The sequence below is a fragment of the Castanea sativa genome, chromosome 9 (assembly GCF_040712315.1).
Source record: "Castanea sativa cultivar Marrone di Chiusa Pesio chromosome 9, ASM4071231v1".
NCBI lineage: Eukaryota > Viridiplantae > Streptophyta > Magnoliopsida > Fagales > Fagaceae > Castanea > Castanea sativa.
The window spans coordinates 10,610,305-10,625,259 of record NC_134021.1 but is presented as its reverse complement, the minus strand read 5'-3'; the positions used below and the strand labels follow the sequence as shown (position 1 = coordinate 10,625,259).

Below are 14,955 nucleotides of genomic sequence, written 5' to 3'. Positions count from 1 at the left end.
TTGTGCCAAGTGAATTTTTTTTTAATACAAGATAGAAATTCTACTCTAGCTAATCTAAGTATATATGTGTGTGAAACTCCTTCATGTGCCAAGTGAAGTATTGAGTGTAAAAATTGAAGTGTCCAAATCCAATTAGTTTCTAAATTCGATTTTAATTGAAGTCCAATTTTTTGCCACATGTTCATCTAAGTTTTTAATTTTTGTAGCAAATGAATCATTAGGTGCAATAACCGAAAAATCTAAAACTAATTAAATTTTAAATCATTCATACATATAATGAGAAACCATTACATATTTTAGAAACGTATGGTTTTAAAAAAATATAAACTAATATCATGTATAATTCGAACATCTTCTAAAAAAAAACTAATTTGAATGGTATAATTGTGATTATTTTTTAAGTTTTTAATTGTATTTGTGTATATGCCCGGGTTACACACTACTGTTTCTAACGGAGACATCTATGGTTCAATTCACCGCTCTTCCCAACTGAAAATTTTATGTCGGACACTTTGGGTTAAAACTTTTAAGAAAATCTAATGAACGAGATTTTGTAACACAAAATGAACACGACTGGTGAAAGCAAAACTACAACGGACAAAGAGGCTGAAAGAAAGAACCACAAGAGACAAACTTAGCTCCGTAACCATCGCCATAGAAGTCCTGATCAGTTAGAGACATTACATGTCTATGTCTAACCCAGCCTTTTGGACCAGACATTACCTGTATATGATTTGAAGCTTTGAGCAACGTTAGTCACACATTTTTTTTCAGTGTACATCTCTGGATACGATTTTGAAATGTTATGCATCGTCCTTAGTACTAGTGTGGGGCTGTGCAGGAACGCGATTTTTTATATGTTTATATATTATACAGGTACCTAATGTGCTTGACTTTCCAAATTGAGGGGCTTTGGGATATTTCTACGGACATGTTAGGATGAGTCCACTCGATGTAAATGTTTTTTAGGTGAAGAGAGGAATTATCTATCTTTTGAATGGTTCTTTTAGTAGGAATTTTTAGTTTCTGAGTGATTTCTTCGCTTAGAATTATTCTAATTTAGGTGATTTGAAGTTCAATAGACTGTACCTTCTCAACCAAAAAAAAAAAAAAAAAGTTCAATAGACTGTTTGTATTAAGTTAATTATGTTTAGTTTTTCCTGTAATTTTCTCCACATGCTTTCCTATGTTTGTTCAATTTAGCTTAACAAGAATTATATGGTAGAAAAATTCATATTGGCCAAATCTGATGGAATACAGATGATTCTACATTTCTACTCCACTTATTTCATTTAAGTCACAATTTGGCACATTTTTCATTTTATTTTTTATCTTCATGCCTAACAATTTACTTGGACAGTATAGTAGTATACCGAACGAAAGCTTTGTACCTCCAAAAGAAATTATACTAAGATTAAGACATCCTAACATATAGAGACGATAAAGGAAAATGATGTAAGCTGAAATGAAATTTGGTTGAGAAATAGTGAGAGGAAATGACCACGGTTCAGAAATACAACCCCAAAACAAAGAGGCTTAAATAAAAGAACTACAAGGAAATAAACTTGATTCCAAAACAATCCCTATTGTGAAGCCCTAATCGAAGCCATGAAGGGTTTCTGTCATGAGTGGAGTTGATTGTCTTTTTTGGAGGATAATCTTGTTTTGGATAACGTTTGTGATTATGTTGTGTCCTACTCTATACCAGACTACCAGCACAGCAGCACGTTGAACATGTAATAATATTTAAGATTATTTTCCTGCATCATAATGACATTTTAGTTTATACAAAGCTGTATATGAAATCATTGCTGCTTTGTGCAGATGGTAACATATAAACATGAAAGGACAAAAAGGGCATTGGAAGATGCAAGTTTGTTTATTTTAACATTCGTGTTATGAAATCGTTGCTGCTTTATTTTAGAATTTCTCTGTTTGTTAGTTCATGGTTTCCTGACAATCCAATGTAATTCGACTGTGGTAACTAAAAATCCTTTGGTGAAGTCTATATGTGCTAGACTTGATTATATTGCTTACTTTAAACAAGTCGTTGCTAGGGGTATGCACTTCTGTAGATTTTTCTTATTTCTCATCTCAAAATCCTAATTTAACTCACATTCACATAACACTAATATTAGGTTTTTCTAGCATTCAGCTATTCACAAACAACCATGCTCATGCAAGATTCATGTTTTGTTGAGGAGCAATGCAACTAAAATAACACCGAACAAAATTCCAGCATCTGAGAACTGTTATTCATGTCATGATGCATAATGGAATAACAAGAAGGATATTTCACTTTATACACATATCAAAAGCATCAAATCAATTATGTAAGATATTACATTATGGAACATGAATGGCCTGGATATCCAAAAAGTTGTTTTTATTTACTTTACAGAAAGTGTGTTAATTTACTATACCTCAAGATTCTAAAGTTGCTATGTTGCTATTTTTCTTTCTTTTCTACTTCCAGAGCAATCTCATTGCGGCGTTGGAATGGAAGTGTGAATGGCGGATTATACTGCAACCATATATACAGAAAGTCATTGACACGAACAAAGTGTCCAGAAGTCAATGTTTACAGAGACCTTTGGTGTTTAACATTTCAGTAGGGATCTCACCTGTGCAATTTCCACTGAGCCATCCTCTTTAATCTGAAACTGTACATCATTTTTCAGAGCTTCCCGTAACTTTGATTCCCGTTGTTTAACTTCTTCATCAGTAACAAATCCTAATAGAAATTAAGAAGGGACAAATATTATAAATATATCATATCCACTTTGATAATGAATAATATGCTACTCTCTGTTTCTGAAATAATTACAGTACTATATTAGCTCACAATTTAAACAGAACTTACTACAACTATGATCCAATTCTTTATAAGGTGGCTTGAATTAGGTGGAGTTGCATCACGTGCAGGACTCCAGTTGGCTCACATAGAATTATTCTCCATGGTCAGTTTACAAGTTTTAAAGTACTGATTATCCCAAAAGCTTAAGCCGTTAGGAAATTGTGAATTTAATCACTTAACCATAAATCTAACACTCCCTCTTGCTTATGGGCCTAAACTTCCCTTAATAAGTGAGGCCTCAACAAGTGGAAATTTAACATTTTAAAATGGGAGGTAAAGTAAAACCAATGATCGAATTGCTTTGATACTAAGTTAAATTACCGATTGTCCCAAAAGTTTAAGCTATTAAGAAATGGTGAATTTAATCACTTAACCATAAGTCTAACAACAAGTAATCAAGATTGACTTGTATTTAGATTGCACCCCCTGAAAAGGAGGTAAAAGGGGATTTTGGGCGTTTGCCACAGCAACAATCTAACCAACTTTGGCTATATCTTGAAATACCATTCTGCTTTGGTTTTGAATTGTATACCAACCTCCTTGCATCACAAGCCAAGTTTGGGGGTATATATATACATAGCTTCTAGTTTTTTCCTCATACCATAGCCTTGTGAATTTAGAGAGATGGAAAGCTCTGGGCTTATTTGGTGTTTAGATTTTGTGAGTCTATGCTACATTTGTGATCTCCCCATTTTTTAGTGAAACAGTGAAACTTTCAATTCAATTTTGTTCTTAGACATAGGCTTAAGGCAGAACAACGTAAATCTTTGTGTTTCATGTGTGATTATTTTAATCTTTTTTTTTTTCTGTGTTGCAAAACCCACTATAATTGACTACACTCACAACAAATTGGCTGCAGAGTTTCCTCTATCTCAACCCAATCACTAATGCATACCTCAAAATGCATAGAAACTTACATACAATCAGGTGTACTTAACGACATGCTCTTGAGTCTGTTCTAATGTTGGAAAGCCTTGGTAACAAATAACATCCAATATTTAATATCTAGGAATAATGGTACATTTAAAAGATTCTTAACCTTTATATATCCACATAGCTCAGGGGTTATCAGATAAAGGGAAGGACAGACCTGAAAAGGCAACAACTGCAATAATTTTCCTTGGCACCTCTCTGATTGTCACAGACGAATCTTTAGGCAGCGGAAGATTGGCACCATACTTTGAGGGCATGACAAAAGACATCTGCCACTTATCTTGATCTTCCAGCTAAAACATTTTCAATAATATCAGATCATTATAAAAATATAAAACATACCAAATGCAAAATATTGAAAAAGACTACAAATTAGGATTTTATAGCAATTGACATCTTTCTACTGTACTTACGACAAAATTGCAAAACAAGAAGATGAAAAAAATGAAACCCAACACTTAGACCAAGCAAAAAGTCGTCCTTGGCTTTTGACTAAAAACGACCAAACCATATAATTAAGGACCAATATTTGAAACTGGGACCTTATAGCTGTTCATCAAATGAAAGAACTAGATAGATTATTAGAGTCCAAGGGCAATCTTTGATATTTGATAGTAATAATGTCATGATAAAAAATCTGTTAAAAAGGAATTAGTTTCAGCTAATAGACTAATTTTCAGCTGGTCCGAGGTAATGCCAAACTAAAATATAATCATTTTAGACAGGTTAAGTTATGACCATATGACAAGATTGATTTTTTCTTTTTTAAAGAGCATACTCTGAGAGAAATGTAAAAGAAAAGCAACATAGGCACCACAAGTGCCATTTAAAACATACAAGAACATATCAAAATTCCATAACATAAGCAACTACAAAAATTATTGAACATGTGAATTATGATGCATTTAAAAAATATCATACCCTCTTTGTTATCACAGGAGTTGTCATTTCCATTTTCTCTCCATCTGATTGGGTCTTACGTGTAAAAACAGGTGTGGTCATCTCCATTGTCTCCTTTGTTGTATTCTACAAACAGCAAAAGCTCCAGATTAAGCAAAGTAAAAAAGATAAGTACATTACAAAAAAGTATGACAGCATTCATTACAAAATTTCAAGACTACCTTACCAAACAGGTACGCAGCTAATACATTAAAGGATTGAGATGCTCCATTGAAGTCAAATCCAGTACTCCCAGGCATCATTGTCTCTGCTACAAAGTATGGCTGTTTCCACAAACACAACCCCAATTTAGATATTATCATAACCAGTGCACAAAACTTAGACTTTTGCGAGGTCTGAGAGAAGTTATGGTAAGTAGCCTAATCCCCAATTTTATACTGATTCCTGAACTCAAACCCGCGACCTATCACTTTTGGCGAATGGCACCTGCCATCTCACCAAAGCCTAACCTCTCAATTTAGACACTATACGCATATATATTGTAATCATTCTTTTCATTGTTATCTTATTATTTTATAATCCGTTGTTGCTATTGTGTTTATGAACATGACCATCAATTATTTGTATTTATCATAACATTCCCAAATCCAAATCAAAATAATCACCAGTCTACGAGGAAGAGTAAAGAACATACTGTAGTAGCAAATTCATACCTCAACTTCCCTTATCTCATAAAGATCTCCCCTACTCAAAACCTTGAAGTTCACTGTCTCTAGGTCCGGAACTACATCAAAAACCCAAAAGACAACACAAAATCCCATAATTCCATAACAGATAGACCTCAAAAACATAAATTTCACATTCAACAATCAAAACTTGAATTCTTTTTTTTTTTTAAATAAAACCATGGACAAATACCAAGAAAAGCATACACAACCACTTTAAATCTATACATGTGCCCGTGAATCATTGATCTGTAATCATGGGTTACTAGTTAACAAGAACCATTGAATTTAAACCTTTCGTTATCGAGTAGAACTAACATAAATTTCACTATACAGATCTCACCAATCAGGCAATCACATTCATTGTCATGTCAATTTGTAACGTTTTATAGTAAAATCGACCCGAAGCTTTAATATTTTCCACTTTTAAAACACAAACCAAAAAAAGTAATCAAAAAACTTACTTATTATCATGTGATTAATGTGATACCAATCTGCTCTAGTAAAAAATTGGTACTAGCTTTAGCATTTTCCCACAATTAACGATGTTTTATATAGATTTTTCAAAAATCAAAATAAGGACACGGACATCATCAAATCAAGTTATGTAACAACAACTGTATTTTACCTGCCATTAAAGCCTCCTCGAGAGTTCGACTCTCGAACCTCTTCGGGGACACGTATTTGACAACCTCGGTAGCTGTATCCACTAAAACTGCACGAAAAGAAAACAACGTCAAAATTCAATTAACAAAAGCATAGAGATTGTGAAAAAAAAGTAAAAAAGGAATTGGTGTTGGACATTTACGTCGCTGAGAGAGAGAGGAGGCTTGGGAAGCGAGAGTGAAGACTAGAGAGATTCGGGCTTCGAAGGCGGACATGGTTCTTCGCCGCTGAGTCGGTGTGGTGGAGTTGGTGGTGATGATGGAGAGTGATCTTTTAGGGTTTCGTGGAGTGGAATTTGAGGTTCTGAGCTGAGGTAGAGTGAGAAGTGAAGGCTTGCATAGAAGCATCTTTTGGTTTTTGTGTGTGTGTGTGTTTTGAATTTCTGTTGCAGAGAGAGTGTGAGAATTTGAGGAGGTTCACTCGTAAAAAAGAAGTGGTGGTTAAGATTTTCATTTTTCCCGGCAATTCTGAAAAATAAATAATAATAATAAAAATATACTATGATTATTGGATTTTTTTTTTCTGAATAAAAAATGGATTTTCCGTGGACTTATCGACGTAGCGTAATGTATATCACACAGGCTTTGTTGGGCTATTATTTGAATTGATTTTTTCTGAGTGCCGGAATAAAAATTCATATCATCAAGCCACATTCCTGTGTGGTAATTATTACATTTTACTCAGTATATTTTTCCTCATTGAGCTCCATAACTCTTGAATTTTGCATTTTCTTCCCCTTGATTCTTTATTTATTTTTAAATAAATAAAGAATCTCACCAAATTATGATTATCATTTTTTCTACCTGCTTTATAGGGTCAAATCAATATGTTCTAAGAAAATAATATTTAAATATCAATCTTATTAATTTCATGAACATCATACCAAATCCCATCAATCGAATCGTTTGAGAAATCTTTTCAAGAAATGTTAAGATAGCATGGGCCGTGGAGCATAATTGAAATAGTGTCTATAAGAAGTTAATGCAAAAGTGATACCAATTATAATTTGGCATCTTAGCACGTGAAAAACGTTGTATTGCTTAATTTTTGGATTTGAGATTATACTGAAAGATCTAGTAAGCTAACGCAGTAACCACACACATTCTATGCTTGGATTTTCCATTGTTTTTTGGTGGGTTGAATGAATTTCATCAGATTAATGAACAGCCATAAATGCGTTGGAAACCACAAACGGGTTGTTGCGAAAATAAGAGGGAACTAGAATTTAACACTCAGATTCTCAACCAAAAAAAAAAAGCCCTGTAATTGAAAAATGGCTGAGATTGAAAGGATAAGGTCTTCAGGGCAGTATAGGTCATATGGAGTAAAATCAAGAGTGGAAACTTAGCAAGTGACAAATCAATTCTTAATTTATTTCAATAGTTTTTCTAGTTTTTCCTCTATTTTCTCATTTATCTTCTAAATTTCCGGTTGCCAACATCTCTTCAAGTCCCAACATCAATTCTACCAGTCCAGGAGGTTGTTAATCTCCTTCAAATTTTTAGTATTTGATAATTTACAGCTTCATTCTCTTTGCTTAAATTGCATATGAGATGCGAAAGCTGACATGGAACTAAAAAACACAAACAACACAATAGGAGGCACTAAACTGTCAAAGCCTCCTGCTGAGAATGCCAAGCAACTACATCTTTGTATGCCATATTGCCTCCAAAAATATCCAAAGCACTGCCCACGGTAACATCCACACGTCCCATCCCAGCCACCTTTATTCTCTCTAAATCAGCCATCACCGTCACACCACCAGCATAAGTTACAGGAATCTGGCACCAGACCATGATGTATTAACAATTTATTCATGTAAGATAGCATGCATATAGGAGAGGAACAATATATGAATGCATGCCTAGTGACTCCATACATTACAGACGGACTTCCAAGGGACTGCGAACTATAGGTCCAAAGAAAAAGTATCATGCTCACTTTTTTTTTTTTGGGGGGGGGGGGGGGGGGGAAGCTTGGGATGAGCTGTAGGCCCAAACATCCTAGGTTCAAGTCCCCAATAGGAGTTCCCCTAAATTACCTGATACACAGTTCTAGCGGGTGGAGTCGTGTATCTATGGTTTACTCCCTAAGGATGGGTCTAAAGGGTCTTGCCTTGGTGAGGTTCCATGTCATCAAAAAATAATTCAAGCACATGGTTGCATTAACCACTAATGTACAATCTGTGTTATTTTTTCCAAGAATAATTAAATTCAATTCAGTGTTTGAATTTAATTAGGGCACCTAATGTACTGTAGCTAAGGAACTATGCCTAAGTTTTTACCCTTTTGTAGGTGAGTAGCAGGCTCACACTTATGTTTAACAGGCACGCTATTTCAGAATGGTTCAAATGAAGGTACTTCAAGCATGAGAAAGATTTTGGTAAATCCAGTGCCTTGGGCATTATCAGTTCAGCATATGGCAACAAAGAAATGAGAAGGTAGCGAGATAATCATCAAGACAAATTATAGTAAATAAATGCAGCTAATACATTACCCACCGGTGAATGATTCCCAAGCAATGCCACAAGCTCTTCATCAATTCCCAGCCTGCAACCAAAAAACAATCAAAATCATATTATATTGATGAACTCTTTTGGAAATCAAAGACACTTTACAATCTTTATTGTCAATTAAAGACAGTTTTTATTTCCTTTCTTTGGCATGCCAACCATAAGCAAAGTAAACCCCAATTACAGTAATGATCCCTAACAAATAATATGTCTGAAAGTAATTAGATACTTATGAATCCTAAGTATAGGAGCTTGAAGGTAAGGAATAAGACAAAAGTTATGGTCGAATTAAGGACTGCAACATTTAGGACTTACTTTTTCCCTTCGACATCAACGCCATGGACAAGAAACTCATCCGCATATTGGGCAAGAAAATCCAATATTTTTCCGTCAAGATATACACCGGTGAACTTCTGCCATCTATCAGTTACAATTGCATATTTACCTTCCTTCAAATCAAAATCAACACATATAAGGTAATAATTGAAACTGAATAGCTATCAAATAATTTGTTTTATTGGTAAGTTAAACACACACTCCATAGGTCTTGAATCCACAACCTTACTCTCCATCCCACTATTGTAGGAAGAGGAAGTGTCATTTAATGGGTGCAATCATATCAGCACTAGTTCACCATATCCCATCAACTAACAAACAAATGGGAAAAAAAAATTATACAAAATTATCAAACTTATTATTTTTGGTTCTTAATGTATGCTTTTCTATGTGTAAGAATCTGAGCCAAGAGCACTGATATGCAGCATTGATAAAAGCACACTTAAAAATGTGAAATGCGAAGCTCTACAGCCAAAGCACTCCAGAAAGCTGAAACAGAGCATATTTTCAAAAGTACATTTATATGGGTCCTTGATTTGGTCTTTTTTATTGGTAAGTTACACAAGCACAAAATGGGTTTTGAACCCACGATCTCACCCTCTCCCTAGAACTTATAAGGGAGAAGGTGCAAGTTGAGCTAGAGCTCATTAATGATGCGATACACAACACAAGTCAACTTCTCATTATTCATCAACATAATACATTCTAGAAGAAATTAAAGAAATCACAAGGACCAAACAGCAAATGAGAGTTACAAATCTTATGATGAAATTGATGATGGTCTGATGTTTAATGCAAATGATGAACTGATGATTATGTTAGGCATATACCATTCTAGAGCTTTTTGGTCTTTGCCTTTTGGCTATATTTTGATTTAACCACACATTTCATTTTGATATTGTATAATTTGTAAAGCACAAAAGAATTATATAAAATGCTATTTCTAAATTTTAAGTTTTTTTATAAGAAAATATTTCATTAATAAAAGAGTGAAAATGAAGCAACCCTAGTACAAGGGATGTGTGCATGAGGCAGAGCTACAAACAGTAAAAAAGTCAAGAAAAATAAGAAATAAAAAGTACTACGAACAGTTTTTTTAAATTTTATGTGATTAATTGATCACTTCGTTGTTAAATTTCTATTACTAATTGTTTTCAAATTCACTACATAGAAAATTTAAGAAATTGAACTAGGCTATTTAGAATTTGAACCTATAACCTTTATGCAATTGCGTAAGACTCCTATCCAAAAAAAAAAGCAATTGTATATGACTCAAACCAATTGAGTTAATAGGCTAAATATCTTACTATTTTAATTTTCTTTCATTTATTTATTTATTTATTGTATATTGTGAATCCTTTTTTTATAGGTGTAGAAATATAGATTATATATTGTGAATCCTTCTATCAGAAGTTATTATACGCCTTTTTCTTCAATATATATATATATATATGGGCTTTACTTCAATTAGGAGCGTGCTTGTGCTTTGCCTAGGCTCCAAAAGGCCTTCGCGCTTAAGTCCATCTCATGCTTTCACCAAAACTGCCAATATGGCTTAGTTACCATTAAAATAATGAATACAAGAAACCAGAACAAACCCCAGTTCAAATATAAGTTTGTAAGACATGCCACATATTCACGCCTAAAGATATTTCCGACTAAAATCTCACTATGGAAACCAGTTACGCACTGCATAAATACTCAATTTGAAATTGTCTAATACCTTCTTTCTGCAACTAAGGTCCAACACAAGCCTCTGCTTTCCAACAACACGAACAAGATCTTTAAGCCTTTCAAGGTCCATTTGTCCATTCTTGAATACATACTGTATTGAAACCAAGATGTAAATAATGATCACTTTAAAATTTTAACCCAGAGAAATTCTTTATTTAGATTTACCTATCAAAAAAAAATTATTTAGATTATCTCAAATTCCTGGTATTATTTGCCATGTAAACATTGTTCCACGAGCATTATGCTTTAACCACCATTACATGAAATCCAGTTTCATCACATGAGCACTCTTCCAATACAGAGAAAAGTATGTCTTTACCCAAGGTAAGGGGTATGGATGCAAATCTTATAGTAACCCTTACACTACTTCAATGCAGGGGCGGAGCTATAGCAAGGCTTGGCACCCCCAAAATTTTAAAAAATTATTTTATATTACGTATAAGTATTTAAAACTTTAAATATTTAGCTACAAAAATAGAAGTTGGCCGCCTCAAATGTTTGAGTTAGTCCAATGATGCTCTTAAAAACCAATAGAATTTGTCAATTGGTCTAGTAGTTATAGAAACAAGGTAGTTTTTGTTTTCTCTAATTCGTTTTTTGTACATGTTTAATATCAAACTAGACAGTTTTTGTATACTCATTGGAGTTTAAAAGATGATAAGTTCCCCTAAAAATTTATCTTGCAAATATACATATGTGAAAGTTGTTAATTTTATATACAATATATTTATAAATTATGATTTACTCTAATATCAAAATATTAATGTTTATATTTGTGTATGTGCATTTATGCATGTGTGTGATGGTTTATCTTGGCTTTAGACTAATATATTAATACCAAAATTTGCCCCCCCCACACAAAAAATCCTAGCTATGCCCCTACTTCAATGGTTATTTAAAAATATTCCTTCTATCATGTTCAACACTAATAACTCAATACATATGACAGTTAGAATTAGGATGAAGAATGAGACTTGAAATTTCATATGCATTCTGATGAGAGAGAGAGAGAGATCAGAATTATATTGAATCATTAAGTAATTATTCATATTTTTTATGTAAGTGTTAAAAAGAAATTTAAAGATCAATTTTTAACATACCGATGTGACAATGACATGGCTAGCTCCTTCCTCTATGTAACTCAACGAATTGTCAGAATTGATTCCACCCCCAACTTGCAAACCGCCTACTTTTACCAGTCCTCGCAGTAAGTTCAGCAGAGGAAAATTCTGTAAGTTTTAAACTTATAATCAATTATAGAGATCAAAGGAAAAACAACCTAATCTCAAAGTGCTCAGTTCCAAGGGTTGAATGTCTTCATATAAAGCACTTAAAGTGATGCGAATGCAAGATCAAAATCAAAATCACATCCCAAACTTGTATACGGAAGTCCTAGAGCAAAATTGATCAGCTAACAGAATGTCTGTTGTAATTATTTAAGATAAATAGATACACAAGTAGGTGAATAACAGTAACTTAAAGTAGCTTGTGATCACATACAAATTGTGAAACGAAGACTATGCACAGTGAAGCCTAACGTCATGCTCATTAAATCTAACTGGATCTGGTCGCACTCTAGTAAAAATGACTAAATGAGAGAATCATCCTAATAGATTTAACTTCTTTTATTTATTTATTTTTTAAAAAGAAAGAAAAGAGGGAGTTATAATCAAGAAGCTGAGGGTCCGTTTGGTATTGTTGTTTTAGTAATGTTGTTTATATTTTTTGGAAATATGTGTGGGTAAAAAAGTGTGAAAATACGTGTAATGTTGTTTGAAAACTAAAATCTGTTGTTTAAGTGCATGTACCAAACACCCCCCTGAATTTCCATCGATATAAGTTGAAAGAAATTAATTAGTATTCAATGGCATCAATCAACAAAGGCAACCACAAAAACAACATATCAGAAGACAGCAAACAAATTCATCAGTTCAAGAAAACGTAGACCTACCGGGATAAGCGTGCAATGCTTCAATGGCTGCGCTGTTACTCAAAGGATCTGCTCCAATCATGATGACATGACCACCCGTAAGTCCATCTTCTTTATACAAATTGGCAAACTCAGCCGCTGACTTATCTGATTCAAAATTGGTAACAGGAGCTGACCCATCCTCCTTCAAATCCTGAATGGTTGACCCAACAATTTGTTTCACTTTCCCCTGTTAAAAAACACACACACACACATATTTCAAACACAACAATCAGGTAAAATTACTCAAGGTCCAACCTCAAATTAGCACCACTGCATGAATATAACCAAATGTATCATAGCCATCCACCCCCATTTATACACATTGGCCACCGCATACAGCAGAAGAATTTATCTTCCCTCATACCCTTTTGACAATCCAAAAACCGAGTAGTAAAGATATTATATTTTAGAAAAACATTATGTAATAGACACCCTTTATCGTAAAACAGAATAAGAGTTACCAAACCTTTAATATCTCTAAACTGTGTTTCCTTGACATTTCATCAAGCACCTTATAGGCACTAACAACATTTGTGCTAAAAATTATCAATGACAAAAATATTGAGAACCCAATACAAAACTTGACCAATATTTAGTTCTGGTACCTTGTGTATATCAATGCAAGGGCGGAAACGAACCGAACAGCTAACAGAGAAGCGTGAGCGTGAGAAACCAACACAAGGAATAGCTTTGACGATTCTATGCTTGATTCGGCTGTGGAAAGAAGAACCTAAAGGTCGGAGCGAACTCAGGTCGGAGGTTGGTGTTGTACGGAGGGCCCGAATCATCGTGCTGTGCATTTTTACTACGGATTCAGATAGTAGGAGTAGGGGAGAAATTCAAAAAACAAACAAACAAAACGTAATGCTAAAGAGGAAAGAAATAGAAGTGAAGGAAAAAAAAAATACCCAGGTTTGGGGTTTTCGGCTGCACTGTTGAAGTTTGAAGGAGTGGACGGAATCGGAGATCAGCTAATTCAGAACGGCTACTCTTTACTCTCTCCTCTAGTGTGCTGTTTTTTTTTTTTTTTTTTTTAATTGATTATCAAAAATCTTATATAGTCTAATGATAATTTTTTATTTAATTAATATTAAAATAATACTCTCTTTTTTTGGAAAACAAAATTACACTATTAGATAACACCATTGAATTACACTTACCAATTTTATTTATAAACTCATATTTTATACATAATTTAAATATATCAATACTTGAAATTTAAACATAAAAATTATCTATCTCTAGTTATCTTGAAATTCTAGATAGAAATTGTAACAATTGGATATTATTTACTATAAATAAAAATTGTTATTTATTTCTCATTATCTTGAAATTTTGTGAGCATAAAAATTTGAAGAAGAAAATGTAATTTAAAAATGGATTTTTCTAAAATATGCATCCAATGAAAAATTATTAATAAATAATATAACATTACTTAAAATTACACTTAAACTTAACCCTTTTAAATATACTGCATTTTACCCTCATCTTTTAATACATTTAATTAAAATGTTTATGATAATTGTTAAAGGAAATGGATTAAGAGATAGAATAAGGAGAAATATTTTGAATTATAAAAAAAATGTTACAACATGTTTCTCTCCAAACTTGTTGACTTGAGCCCTATAGTATTTCATAGAAAATAAAAAAGTACTTGAGAGTCATATGTGGATTTTTTTTTTTGGGGGTGATATTTAGCTACAATACTTTTTTTTTATGGGAAGCTTATAAATTTTATTGAAAGAATTAAATATTGGTTACATCTAAGGGTGATAATCAATTGTTGTAGTCAATATAGGGGATTTTTGGGTCCATGCCAACCTCGTTGATTTTCTTAAAACATGAACCACTGCAACGCTGTTAGAACGAATTCTAACTAGGTCAAGGACAAATTATGTCGAAGTGAAAACTGATTTCATTGGATTCCACCATAAGAAAGAGAGAATTTTGAAAATCTAAGATCTAAACCCTTAGGTCAAGACATCAAAAACCCACGTATCAAAAAAATAAAAACATCAAACCTACAAGCCACAACAAATATTAGAGTTAAGGCTTACTTTGTATCAACTAGAGATTGAGGATGAAAGTTAAAGGAGGATCTTTGATTTGGGTCAAAGGGGTGCCACTAGAGATAAGAAGAGAGAGAATCATGAGAGAGGTTGAGGAATGGAGAAATATTTAGGTTATGAAATATAGGTTTATACATGTGTGTGTGTAAACGCCGACTAGTGCAGTACTTGTTGGAATTATAGATTCATTGTCAATGATTGTATCAATCGACGTTATAAAGCTATATGCATCTCCAATTTCCACCCCATAA

General features: G+C 33.3%; 2 protein-coding genes across 5 annotated transcripts; both read right to left on the bottom strand.

The window, feature by feature from the left end:
* Window positions 1–1,512: 1,512 nt before the first annotated feature.
* LOC142610014 (heme-binding-like protein At3g10130, chloroplastic) lies at window positions 1,513–6,539 on the bottom strand. 3 transcript variants are annotated; one of them, XM_075781730.1, is made up of 9 exons: window positions 6,218–6,528; window positions 6,044–6,130; window positions 5,404–5,474; window positions 4,912–5,013; window positions 4,712–4,816; window positions 3,948–4,083; window positions 2,625–2,734; window positions 2,424–2,524; window positions 1,513–1,760 (listed from the first exon to the last, which is right to left on the bottom strand). In XM_075781730.1, exons 1-8 carry the CDS (start codon window positions 6,426–6,428, stop codon window positions 2,450–2,452), a joined length of 897 nt encoding a protein of 298 aa, XP_075637845.1. In that variant the 5' UTR covers window positions 6,429–6,528; the 3' UTR covers window positions 1,513–1,760; window positions 2,424–2,449. The 3 variants fall into 3 exon arrangements, with proteins under 3 accessions (XP_075637845.1, XP_075637846.1, XP_075637844.1); XM_075781731.1 differs by lacking the exon at window positions 1,513–1,760 and having other exon boundaries at window positions 2,173–2,524; window positions 6,224–6,539; XM_075781729.1 differs by lacking the exon at window positions 1,513–1,760 and having other exon boundaries at window positions 2,173–2,524.
* An 894-nt stretch (window positions 6,540–7,433) lies between these two features.
* LOC142609954 (1-(5-phosphoribosyl)-5-[(5-phosphoribosylamino)methylideneamino] imidazole-4-carboxamide isomerase HISN3, chloroplastic) lies at window positions 7,434–13,678 on the bottom strand. Of its 2 annotated transcripts, none has more exons than XM_075781681.1 (8): window positions 13,544–13,678; window positions 13,241–13,427; window positions 12,615–12,822; window positions 11,764–11,849; window positions 10,653–10,754; window positions 8,909–9,042; window positions 8,582–8,630; window positions 7,434–7,862 (listed from the first exon to the last, which is right to left on the bottom strand). In XM_075781681.1, exons 2-8 carry the CDS (start codon window positions 13,421–13,423, stop codon window positions 7,686–7,688), a joined length of 939 nt encoding a protein of 312 aa, XP_075637796.1. In that variant the 5' UTR covers window positions 13,424–13,427; window positions 13,544–13,678; the 3' UTR covers window positions 7,434–7,685. The 2 variants fall into 2 exon arrangements, with proteins under 2 accessions (XP_075637796.1, XP_075637795.1); XM_075781680.1 differs by having other exon boundaries at window positions 13,241–13,440; window positions 13,544–13,643.
* Between the last annotated feature and the right edge of the window lie 1,277 nt (window positions 13,679–14,955).

Excerpts from the sequence above, each read along its gene's own strand:
- LOC142609954 (XM_075781680.1), bottom strand. The coding sequence starts at position 13,435 with ATGCACAGCACGATGATTCGGGCCCTCCGTACAACACCAACCTCCGAC. Across the intron at positions 10,755-11,763 it reads GCCATGTCATTGTCACATCG|TATGTATTCAAGAATGGACA; the intron begins GTATGTTAAAAA and ends GTTTCAATACAG. Across the intron at positions 7,863-8,581 it reads TGCTTGGGAATCATTCACCG|ATTCCTGTAACTTATGCTGG; the intron begins GTGGGTAATGTA and ends GTCTGGTGCCAG.
- LOC142610014 (XM_075781730.1), bottom strand. The coding sequence starts at position 6,428 with ATGCTTCTATGCAAGCCTTCACTTCTCACTCTACCTCAGCTCAGAACC. Across the intron at positions 6,131-6,217 it reads TCTCTCTCAGCGACGTAAAT|TTTTAGTGGATACAGCTACC; the intron begins GTCCAACACCAA and ends CTTTTCGTGCAG. Across the intron at positions 2,735-3,947 it reads TGCAGTTGTTGCCTTTTCAG|GATTTGTTACTGATGAAGAA; the intron begins GTCTGTCCTTCC and ends AATTTCTATTAG.